The sequence below is a fragment of the Callorhinchus milii genome, unplaced genomic scaffold, assembly GCF_018977255.1.
Source record: "Callorhinchus milii isolate IMCB2004 unplaced genomic scaffold, IMCB_Cmil_1.0 Scaffold2, whole genome shotgun sequence".
Taxonomy (NCBI): domain Eukaryota; kingdom Metazoa; phylum Chordata; class Chondrichthyes; order Chimaeriformes; family Callorhinchidae; genus Callorhinchus; species Callorhinchus milii.
In genome coordinates, this window is record NW_024704743.1 from 62,032,970 (window position 1) to 62,045,076 (window position 12,107).

The 12,107-nt window shown below is 39.9% G+C and overlaps 2 protein-coding genes across 2 annotated transcripts in view; one reads left to right on the top strand and one right to left on the bottom strand.

Moving 5' to 3' along the window:
* Window positions 1-3,652, top strand: part of bag1 (BCL2 associated athanogene 1) — a 15,414-nt gene extending 11,762 nt beyond the window's left edge. Inside the window, exon 8 of the mRNA XM_007905306.2 lies at window positions 3,413-3,652. The gene's annotated coding sequence lies outside the window, so the exon portion shown is untranslated. The remainder of the gene's footprint in view (window positions 1-3,412) is intronic.
* fastkd3 (FAST kinase domains 3) lies at window positions 622-12,107 on the bottom strand. The gene is made up of 7 exons (XM_042332251.1): window positions 12,007-12,107; window positions 7,038-8,505; window positions 5,401-5,486; window positions 2,835-3,009; window positions 1,454-1,523; window positions 1,032-1,146; window positions 622-779 (listed from the first exon to the last, which is right to left on the bottom strand). The coding sequence occupies exons 2-7, from the start codon at window positions 8,473-8,475 to the stop codon at window positions 681-683; spliced, it is 1,983 nt and encodes a 660-aa protein (XP_042188185.1). The 5' UTR covers window positions 8,476-8,505; window positions 12,007-12,107; the 3' UTR covers window positions 622-680.

Genomic DNA, 12,107 nt, shown 5'->3' on the forward strand with positions numbered 1-12,107 from the left:
GCGGGGTAGCTTGACTTCTGGGTGAGCCATGTAATGCGCCTAATGCCCTACGGGTCAAGTACATCATAGATAGCGGGGTTAATAAAGGGAGTCGACAACAATTTATCCGGGGGCAGCTGAAGAGCACATGTGGGAGAATCTGAGGAGTAAGTTACCTCACTGGTGGCTTACTGGGGGAAAGATGCAAATTTGATTCAGCAGCTTTTTGATAAAAATGATTTTTTCCAATTATTTATCTTGGATTGGCAGCGATAGGTTCTGTACTTTACTACATTATTGATAATTGAAAACGTAGCGGTTTTTAACAAGTACATGGTGTAAGTTCCACTCAATGTACAAAAGTAGAAGGGTAAAGTATCTACACTCACTAATTGTTTCAGAGAACATACTTACTGTGACCTCTATAAAGTGCTGAATTCTGGACAGTTTAAGAGCCAACTCTTAAATCACTTAAATAAAGCCAAGTCTTTCATCACAGTATAGCTCGTCCCAAATGTGAAAGGGAAGCGCATTCGTCCAACCTCCTCAGTTTCCATTATTTTTACTAGCAATCTATTAGACACCATATTGCTATAGTATTAAATAAATGGTTTACAGGACATTAAGTCAGTGAATGTTCTCTGCAAATAATTATCTGCATATAATTCCCAATATTAGAGATTCTGACTTTTTTTGTTGCTTCACCAAGTAAGTCTGTAACTGTGTGGAAAGATCTTCCTGTGGAGATACTGCACCATCTCCTCACGGTTCTGCAGCTTGTCAAACTCGTGGAATGGAATCTGGAAAAAGCAAACGGGTTTTGATGTTAAAGTGAAATCTCCGGAACCCCAAGTGGAAAATGTAATTGCCAGTATAGCCACCATTCTTTCAGTGTTTAGATATTTTGAATGACTGTGTATTTAACTTTATGCAGTACCTTCAAAGAACCCGCAGTTAAAGGCTGGATTTTGTTAACTAAACATTTTTCAGCTGTATTGGACAATTTTTTTGTACAGCTCTCTCCCAAACAATGGTATTACTGGATTGTGTACCTGCACAACATCATAGCCCAGTAGCTGCAGTTGTCTTTGTTTGATGGCCTCCTTTCCAATCAGATGGCAACTATTTACACAGAATCTTCTTTGATCATCAATACACAATGCTATCCTGAAACAGAAAAATAACACATCGTCTCCAACCGAAATAATATTCACTTCACATTTATTCTCAGTAATATTGCAATAGCAATTACATGTCCCATTTTTAAATAAAATTATTGTAAACAATGGCCGAGTAATGAAAGTTTAAGGTTTCATCTCACACTTTTAAAGATAGTTTTGTTCACTAACTTGATGGCTGTTTGTGGGACGTTGCTGTTGTGTTTACCAAGAAAATAAATAGTTACTACAATTCCGGGACGTTTCACCAATGTGATATGTCAAAGACAGGATTTTTAAATATCTAAAGTTCTCACCTTCGGTACACATTGTCACGGCTGGCAGCAGGAAGCACATATCCTTCTTCATCTAGTTTGATCTCAACATCTGACAAATGGAATAATTTGCTGTTATGTTAAAATGCACATTTTAAATCAAGCTCCAAGCATGTTCAACCAAGTGTTCTACAGAGTTCGTCAATTAGCACACAACTCGAGGGTGCATGTTTAAAATTAACAAGCCTCAAGCACACAAGACCACAGTGTCGAAGAAACTTCAACCCTCTCTTGCCCAGAGGGAAACTTGTCAAACAAGCTCCTCTGTAAAAATAGTTGATGCTCAATTAATTTAGTCTTTAAGCACTGAATATTTGATCACATGTGGGATTCAAGACTTTCATGATATCCATAAACTGAACTAATTAAATACTCCACAGGCCAAAATGGAAACAGGGATAACAACAACAACTTATATTTACATAGCACACCTCACACACAGTAGAAACCCAGAGCGCTTCATGAATGTCTTTGAGTTTTGCTTTTGCATACCTTTTTGGATTGGGGATTTACGCAAACCCTTTCCTCTGCCAGCAGTGTGATGCTACAGAGTAGTGCACTTCAAATTATCCAGTACAGTAATTCCCCACAATACAATTTATATTTTCATAGCACCTTTGATGTCAGGAGCATGTCTCATAGTGCTTCACACTGCTGGCTGGGCATCCAAACTGAGGGATGGGAACTGAAAAGAGCGTGGAGGGGAAAGATGACTGAAAGTGCGGTCAAAGATGGCAGATTTTGAACATGAGGATGAAGAGGGTGAGTTGGAGAAACTGGATGGATATCAGAAAGAGGCAGCAGACTGTCTAAAAGCTGGTGGGGCAGATAAGATGGGGAACATGAAACAGACCAGTGTTTGCTGAGTCTGCAAACTCAGAAGGGTTGTAGGAGGTTTCAGAGGGATGGTGGGGTGAGGCAGCAGTGGGATTTAAAGGTGAATGAGGATATGAATGAGATATGCTGGAGGATGAAAGAGTGAGCTGGGAAGCAATGATTTGTTCCAGCAACTTGGAGAAAAGAGGGAATAAAACATAAGGGAATTTCTCAAATCATTCAAAAACCTCCTGCTGACTTCATCAGCTGAGAAATGTTATTTTATTTGAAACACAAAAAAGAATGAACCTTACGCAAACATACTGAAAAGAAATCTGGTTGTGTACCACGTGTCTGTCTTACACCAGCATTGTAACATAAGAATTGCTAGATGAAAGGAGACCAAGGACCATCCAGTTCACCTTCCACCATCCTGGCAGTCACATGAAAACCATCCTAGGAATCAGATATATTGTATCCCAAGATATTATTTCCCAAAATAAATCTATCTCATTTGCTTTTGAAAGAAACAAAATGCATACAGTACCGAGTGTGTAGCAGTATGGTGTCAGGACGCGGGAAGCAAAATAATTCCTTGCTCCGAGAAGATCAATTAAGGCATTTTTAACATTGTTGTAGAGATGCTCATCAACTAAAGTTTCCAGTGAGCGTCCTGGTTTGAGAAAGGTTTTCACACGGTACTTTTGAGGAAGACTGGGACCCTGGTAGTCAAACAGAGAAGGCAGTAGTTTCCATTACAAGAGAATAAAAGTAAAAATCTGTTCTTAAGTCGGTCAACTGGTAAAAATACTCAAAATCACTGTAATATACTAAAAAAAAGTGCTACATCAATCCGTATCTTAAAGAGAAAGATAGATCAGGTCAGGTGTAACCCTCATTGAATTGTGATGAAGGATCACATCTGAAGTGTAACACCTTTTTCTTTCAGGTATTGCTGTATAAATGCAATGCTGTGTTTACCTATAAAGGAAGCGGTTATTGCACTTCACAATAAATCCTGTGAAGTGCTTTGAGAAATCCTCTTGATAGAAAAGGCACTCGATCAAATGCAAGGATTACCAACCAACATTTGTGTTTTTTAACCTAGCTTCTCTTTTCCTTTAGGTCAACCACAAGGTGGCACACCACACCCTTGGTAGTGGCCCCCAAAACATTTAAAAAATAGCAATTACTGGAACCTGCGCTGAAGTTACATCATTGCCGCACCCCCTGACCTGCCGGCCACACGGCGAGCGTCCTAGAGCTGGGAGCTCCGTTCATCACACCCAGAGCAGCAGCGACGTGGAACCCAGCACAGAGTGTGTGTGTGTGTGAGAAAGACTGTGTGAAAGAGAGTGAGTGTGAGAGAAAGAGAGACAGAGAGAGTGAATGAGAGAGTTAGAATGTTTGCACGTGAGAGTGAAAGAGAGACTGCGAAAGCGAGAAATAAAGTGTGTGTATGAAAGAGAAATGTGGGTGAGAGAGAGTGAGTGAGAGTGAGAGAGACCTCACACTGCAGGGGTTTACCCCAAATCCCCTTCACCTCGAATGCCGACAATGTCAATGCAGATTCGGATCAATCTACACCTGTGAGCAGTCCTTTTTCACAATGAACTTCATAAAAAATACAATACTGTTCCAAATTAACAGATGATCATATTAATAATCTTCCACTGGAGTGCTCAACAACAACAACAACTTGGATTTATATAGCGCCCTCCACACCGGACGGCGTCTCAGAGCGCTTTACAGTAACGGATCCCAGGGCCGAGCCGGGGGGAGGGTGGGGGGGGGAGAAGGTGACCAAAGGCGCGGTCGAAAAGAAAGGTCTTCAGCAGAAACCTGAAAATGGAAAGGGAGGGAGCGAGAAGAAGGGAGTGAGGAAGGGAGTTCCAGAGCCTCGGGGCATAGTGGCTGAAGGCACGGCCGCCGAGGGTGGAGTGGAGGACTCGGGAGACGAGGAGGAGGCCAGACCCGGAGGAACGAAGGCAACGGGTGCTGGTTTGAGGAGAGAGGTCAGAGAAGTAGGGGGATGCAGAGGAGTGGAGGGACTTGAATACGAGGGTGAGGATCTTGAAGTCGAGTGCTCAAAACTGAATCCAAATTCAGAAGCCTCATTAACTAACTTATTCGATATTTTATTGTGAACTTCTTAATAAATGCATCTTTCTTTTCCAGTCATATTTTTCTTTTCCTTTTAATGTTGTTATGTTTTTTTTTAGTGGCACGGCAATATGTCTTGGGCTCACATCTTAGCAAAAGGTTGGCCACCACTGGACCGGACAAACTCCAGTACAGGGCTGGGGAATACTACATTATCAGAGGTGACATTCTTTGGATGAGATGTTAAATCAAAGTCCCGTTTGCCTGTTGTTTTCTACATTTGTTTGTGGGCTCTGGCTTTACGCAAAATGGCAACAGTGTTTCTGTATTAAAAAAGTCACTATACCTGACAGTAATTAACAACGACAACTTGCAGTTATATAATAATAATAATAATCCTTGCATTTGATATAGCGCTTTTCACGTCGGGAGGACGTCCCAAAGCGCTTCACAGAATATACTGTAAAGTGAATTGACTGTATATTTGTGGGCGAACGCGGCAGCCAATTGCGCACAGCAATGTCCCACAAACAGTCGTAGATTGAAAATGACCAATTTATTATTGTTTTGTTTTGGAGGGATTATTATTAGGCTCTGTGTGGAGTAAGGAAACTTGCCCAAGGTATCGCCCTCTGCCTGGAATTGAACTCAGGTCTCTCACTTGCAAAGCGAGTGCTCTAACCACTGAGCTACAGGACTCCATATAGCGCCCTTCACGCAGAGTAGCATCTTGGAATGCTTCTAATTTTAATTTACGTTGGTTATTTGATTCATTCAGAACAACGTGAATGCAGCACTATAACTTTCAGAACTCCAGAAAAATGAATGGGTAAGTAACTGTTTGACACAAGTTTTGCCCATGTCAGGTTTATGATCTTTCGAATTCAATTAGGATTTACAAGCAACACAATAATTTGTACACTTCTACTTTTCAACCAAACTCAAATCTCAACATAAAAGCTTATTTATCAGTCAACTGAGATGAATACAGAAGTTAATATTCTTCTTACCTCATAAAAGGGGCACTCCAGTTTCACAGTCATGAACAGCTGGGTCAGCTGGGCACGAACAAATTGATCTAAACCAGTTCCTTGTGCTGTTACAACAAAACAGTCACTATGATTAAAATAGCACCACATCAATGCAAAATAAAACAATAATAATAATCCTTGCATTTGATATAGCGCCTTATCACATCTTTGAGATGTCTCAAAGCACTTCACAGAATATACTGTAAAGTGAATTGACTATATTTTGTGGGCGAAAATAGAATTTTAAAATAATTTAATTTAGTTTTAATTCAGTTTGCTGCCCTGAAACCCCATGACTCACTTTTGAGAGTGAAGTAAGAAAGAAAACCAGCACATCTCACTTTTAGATTTGGAGTGGCGAGGGAATGAGATAAACTTTGAGGCAACCTTCCCTCAATCTCAATTTTCCCTTGTTGCTGAAAGTTGCTAATAGAGTAGCAGCATCCGATGGTGTGGAAGCAAGTTGCCAAGTGGTGCAGGAAGACCAGGATGAAAAGCAGCAATTTAATGCAAAATTCCAGACGAGATTCAATCCCTGTTCCCAGGAATGAAAGGACCATCTGATCATTTACAGTGCAATCCAATTCCCACAAGAAACACATCTACTAATGCCATATCTGGCATTCCTAAAGGCCAAATCCTTGAACTTACCTGTAGGGTTTATTTTGTCTTCCTACATTGTGTCATGTACCCTTCACAGGAGATTCTTGCGATCATCTTGAAATTGCAATGATGTGTGTGTGTGTATGTGTATCTCAGAGAGGGGGCTGCACACCAAGTTCAATATTCCCACAATTTCTCCAGAGCTTAGCACTGACTGATATTTTCCAACTTGGTAGGAGGAAGCAATTGTGTGAAAAATGAGGTAGGAAAATGAACAAGAGTGTGAAGCGCTGGTATTCAATGGGACTGAAGGCGATCACTTCAATTACATACAGATATAGAATTCTACACTTGCATTACCCAATATTGTATAAAACTGAAAACTGTCAATCACCTAAAACAAGAAAAAATTACTGTCTGTGTTAATTTTTGTATTCAGAACATCGGACAGCTAATATCCCAAAACACCAGGATATTATAGATTTTAAAACCACAAATCACATTAATGTTATGTAGTGTAAATGCCACTCCCTGCTCTATCCAATTAGAGCTTTGTACATGATATAGAGATACATCAATTAAATAGGAAAGCTCAATCAATAATAATCCTTGCATTTGATATTGATTCAAATTTGATTGCATTTGAATTGACCGTATATTTTGTGGGCGAAATGCAGCAGCCAATTGTGCAAAGCAGTGTCCCACAAACAGTTGTGGATTGAAGTGACCAATTTATTACTTTTTTTAAAGGAATTATTACCCCCGGAAAAGTGATCCGCCAATCAACTAACAACCAGGTTCCTACTTACTGATAAGTAAACAGGCGTGTGGAGTAAGGAAACTTGCCCAACATTTTGTTCCGCCGGGAATCAAACCCAGGTCTCTTGCTTGCGAGTCGAGTGCTCTAACGCTGCGCTACAGGACTGCAGAATTAATAACAACAACATGCATTTATATTGCGCCCCTGACTCAGGGTAGCGTCCCAGAATGCTTAATTAAACAGGAAAACTCACCTTCCAACTGTTGCAGAAAGTAGGGGCTAAAAACTTTAGCTACAAAGTTCACAGGAAAGCGTTCAATCAATATGCATGAATGGAGGAGGTTCAGTAGTGCGTGTGGTTGAAACTGTGAAAAACGTCTCCTCAAAATGTTTTCAACCTTTCGAAAGAGTTGGCCTGCAGTCGACGGCAGGTAGTTCAGCTCACCAAAGGACATCAACTGGAGCACAATTTCTGTGGTTGTAAAATTGTCAGAGTTGTAAATAAAACTCTCTGCAACTGCATCCAAGATGGGTCGTGAAAGGATCCGGCGCCGAATGCAATACTTCATCACCTTGCTGATTGCTTGTGGCTGCATGACAAAGGCCTTTGGGGGGATATTTCTTTCTAACGCTTCAATGAAAAATCTGTCACTGTGTCCAAAGTACATTAAAGCATTCAGGACCTGTATGAGCTCCTGGTCTGAGAAATAGGGAACATGCCTGACTGAATGTTTACATAGGTTGATAACCAAAGGGATAGCCTGAGTTTGCTTGAGGATAACCATTGCATTTAGCACATCACTTATTGCTTTTGGACGCAACTTGTAAACCAACTGAAGAGTGTGGGTGTTCATTCTATTCAGTAGCTGCTGGTACTGTCCTCCTTTGTCAATACTCGCCACCAGCAAATTATAAACCATCAACATCTCTTCAACAGTCCAGTTCACCACTTCCTGTTTCTGAACTTGCTCCATTACTTGATTAAGCATCCTAGAGCCCAGAACTTCTAAGTCTAGCAATGCTTCACCCAGGACACACAGCTCCTCAATGGACATCAGGCCTCTACTGAGTCGCTCATGACTTTCTGACACAAGTCGCACCATAAGAGAGCTCTGGGGCTCCACCTGCAGCTGGACGTACGCGAACAGTGCAGTCACAAGCCCCATGTCACTCAATCTTGGAGCCTCACGTTCAAACTGAAAACACAGTGCCTTGAAGACATCGTTATCCAGAAACTCAACAGGTCTTTTCTGTCCGTTTTCATCTTGCTCAACCTGTGAGATTCTCAGCAAGGCAAAGGCTGCCACAGTGTCAGACATGGAGCTCAATGAACTCAGCAGTTCGAAGACCTGCTTAGAAGACGTACATTTTTGCAAATGTTCTAAGACACTTTGCTCATCAGTGGATATGTGCTCCTTGGTGTCCAGTTTAACACCATCCCCAGCATCTCTATGCAGATACACTGTCCCTGTGGTGGTGCAATAAGGCTGATCTCGACTTACACAGTGGTACGTTTTCTGAGGCACCCATTGATGACAGATCTTTGGCACAGTTGGCAAAACGAATTGAGAAGACAAAATGTTATGAATGCGACGGTAAGGGTACAGCTGATGCTTCACAGTTTGAAGAAAACATTCCGCTTGTATCTTGGAAGAATGAAGCTTAACCAGTCTTAGAAGCTTAAAAGCCATAACAACTCCAGGACTCCAACTTCCAGTCACCTGTTGTGAAAAGAGAGAACAAAATGATTGCAGTTAATAAAATTGCAAATGCCGTGGCTGCCTCAGTCAACGGCTTCAATATAAAAGAGACTTTCTCTTCTCTGGAAGATGTAATAATGATATTAAAGACTTTCGCTAACTCCAGCGTCCAGAGACTAGTCCAGTCCAGACAACAGACAACATTAGAGACTTTCTCCCTCCCGGATTGTTTAATAACAATATTAAAGACTCTATCCTCCAGATTGTACAATAATGATATCACTGACCCTCACTCTGTCTATACACAGTGTAATGATGTTACACAGTGACTATACACAGTGTAATGATGTTACACAGTGACTATACACAGTGTAATGATGTTACACAGTGACTATACACAGTGTAATGGTGTTACACAGTGACTATACAGTGTAATGATGTTATACACAGTGTAATGGTGTTACACAGTGACTATACAGTGTAATGATGTTATACACAGTGTAATGATGTTACAGTGACTATACACAGTGTAATGATGTTATACACAGTGTAATGGTGTTACACAGTGACTATACAGTGTAATGATGTTATACACAGTGTAATGGTGTTATACACAGTGTAATGGTGTTACACAGTGACTATACACAGTGTAATGATGTTACACAGTGACTATACACAGTGTAATGATGTTACACAGTGACTATACACAGTGTAATGGTGTTACACAGTGACTATACAGTGTAATGGTGTTACACAGTGACTATACAGTGTAATGATGTTATACACAGTGTAATGATGTTACAGTGACTATACACAGTGTAATGATGTTATACACAGTGTAATGATGTTATACACAGTGTAATGGTGTTACACAGTGACTATACACAGTGTAATGATGTTATACACAGTGTAATGGTGTTATACACAGTGTAATGGTGTTACACAGTGACTATACACAGTGTAATGATGTTATACACAGTGTAATGGTGTTATACACAGTGTAATGGTGTTACACAGTGACTATACACAGTGTAATGGTGTTACACAGTGACTATACACAGTGTAATGGTGTTACACAGTGACTATACAGTGTAATGATGTTATACACAGTGTAATGGTGTTACACAGTGACTATACACAGTGTAATGATGTTACACAGTGACTATACACAGTGTAATGATGTTACACAGTGACTATACACAGTGTAATGATGTTACACAGTGACTATACACAGTGTAATGGTGTTACACAGTGACTATACACAGTGTAATGATGTTACACAGTGACTATACACAGTGTAATGGTGTTACACAGTGACTATACACAGTGTAATGATGTTACACAGTGACTATACACAGTGTAATGGTGTTACACAGTGACTATACAGTGTAATGATGTTATACACAGTGTAATGGTGTTACACAGTGACTATACAGTGTAATGATGTTATACACAGTGTAATGGTGTTACACAGTGACTATACACAGTGTAATGATGTTACACAGTGACTATACACAGTGTAATGATGTTACACAGTGACTATACACAGTGTAATGGTGTTACACAGTGACTATACAGTGTAATGATGTTATACACAGTGTAATGGTGTTACACAGTGACTATAGACAGTGTAATGTTATACACAGTGTAATGATGTTATACACAGTGACTATACACAGTGTAATGGTGTTACACAGTGACTATACACAGTGTAATGGTGTTACACAGTGACTATACACAGTGTAATGATGTTACACAGTGACTATACACAGTGTAATGATGTTACACAGTGACTATACACAGTGTAATGGTATTACACAGTGACTGTACACAGTGTAATGGTATTACACAGTGACTATACAGTGTAATGGTGTTACACAGTGACTATACAGTGTAATGATGTTATACACAGTGTAATGGTGTTACACAGTGACTATACAGTGTAATGATGTTATACACAGTGTAATGGTGTTACACAGTGACTATACACAGTGTAATGATGTTATACACAGTGTAATGATGTTACACAGTGACTATACACAGTGTAATGATGTTACACAGTGACTATACACAGTGTAATGGTGTTACACAGTGACTATACACAGTGTAATGGTGTTACACAGTGACTATACACAGTGTAATGATGTTACACAGTGACTATACACAGTGTAATGGTGTTACACAGTGACTATACACAGTGTAATGTGTTACACAGTGACTATACACAGTGTAATGGTGTTACACAGTGACTATACACAGTGTAATGGTGTTACACAGTGACTATACACAGTGTAATGATGTTACACAGTGACTATACACAGTGTAATGATGTTACACAGTGACTATACACAGTGTAATGGTGTTACACAGTGACTATACACAGTGTAATGATGTTACACAGTGACTATACACAGTGTAATGATGTTACACAGTGACTATACACAGTGTAATGGTGTTACACAGTGACTATACACAGTGTAATGATGTTACACAGTGACTATACAGTGTAATGATGTTACACAGTGACTATACACAGTGTAATGTGTTACACAGTGACTATACAGTGTAATGTGTTACACAGTGAATACACAGTGTAATGGATGTTACACAGTGACTATGCACAGTGTAATGATGTTACACAGTGACTATACAGTGTAATGATGTTACACAGTGACTATACAGTGTAATGATGTTACACAGTGACTATACACAGTGTAATGATGTTACACAGTGACTATAACAGTGTAATGGTGTTACACAGTGACTATACCAGTGTAATGTGTTACACAGTGACTATACAGTGTAATGATGTTACACAGTGACTATACACTGTGTAATGGTGTTACACAGTGACTATACAGTGTAATGATGTTACACAGTGACTATACAGTGTAATGATGTTACACAGTGACTATACAGTGTAATGATGTTATACAGTGACTATACACAGTGTAATGATGTTACACAGTGACTATACAGTGTAATGATGTTACACAGTGACTATACAGTGTAATGATGTTACACAGTGACTATACACAGTGTAATGGTGTTACACAGTGACTATACACAGTGTATTTGGTGTTACACAGTGACTATACAGTGTAATGATGTTATACAGTGACTATACACAGTGTAATGGTGTTACACAGTGACTATACACAGTGTAATGATGTTACACAGTGACTATACAGTGTAATGATGTTACACAGTGACTATACAGTGTAATGATGTTATACAGTGACTATACACAGTGTAATGATGTTACACAGTGACTATACAGTGTAATGATGTTACACAGTGACTATACAGTGTAATGATGTTACACAGTGACTATACACAGTGTAATGGTGTTACACAGTGACTATACACAGTGTATTGGTGTTACACAGTGACTATACAGTGTAATGATGTTATACAGTGACTATACACAGTGTAATGGTGTTACACAGTGACTATACAGTGTAATGGTGTTACACAGTGACTATACAGTGTAATGATTGGGGTTTTATTGGGTTTTCTCACCAGTTTCTGCTCCAGTGGCGGGTGGCTGCAGTGCGCATGCTCGGGGAGTGGCCGACTGAAGCACCATCCCGGAGTTGACTCTTTGCCGCCAGTGCCCCCCC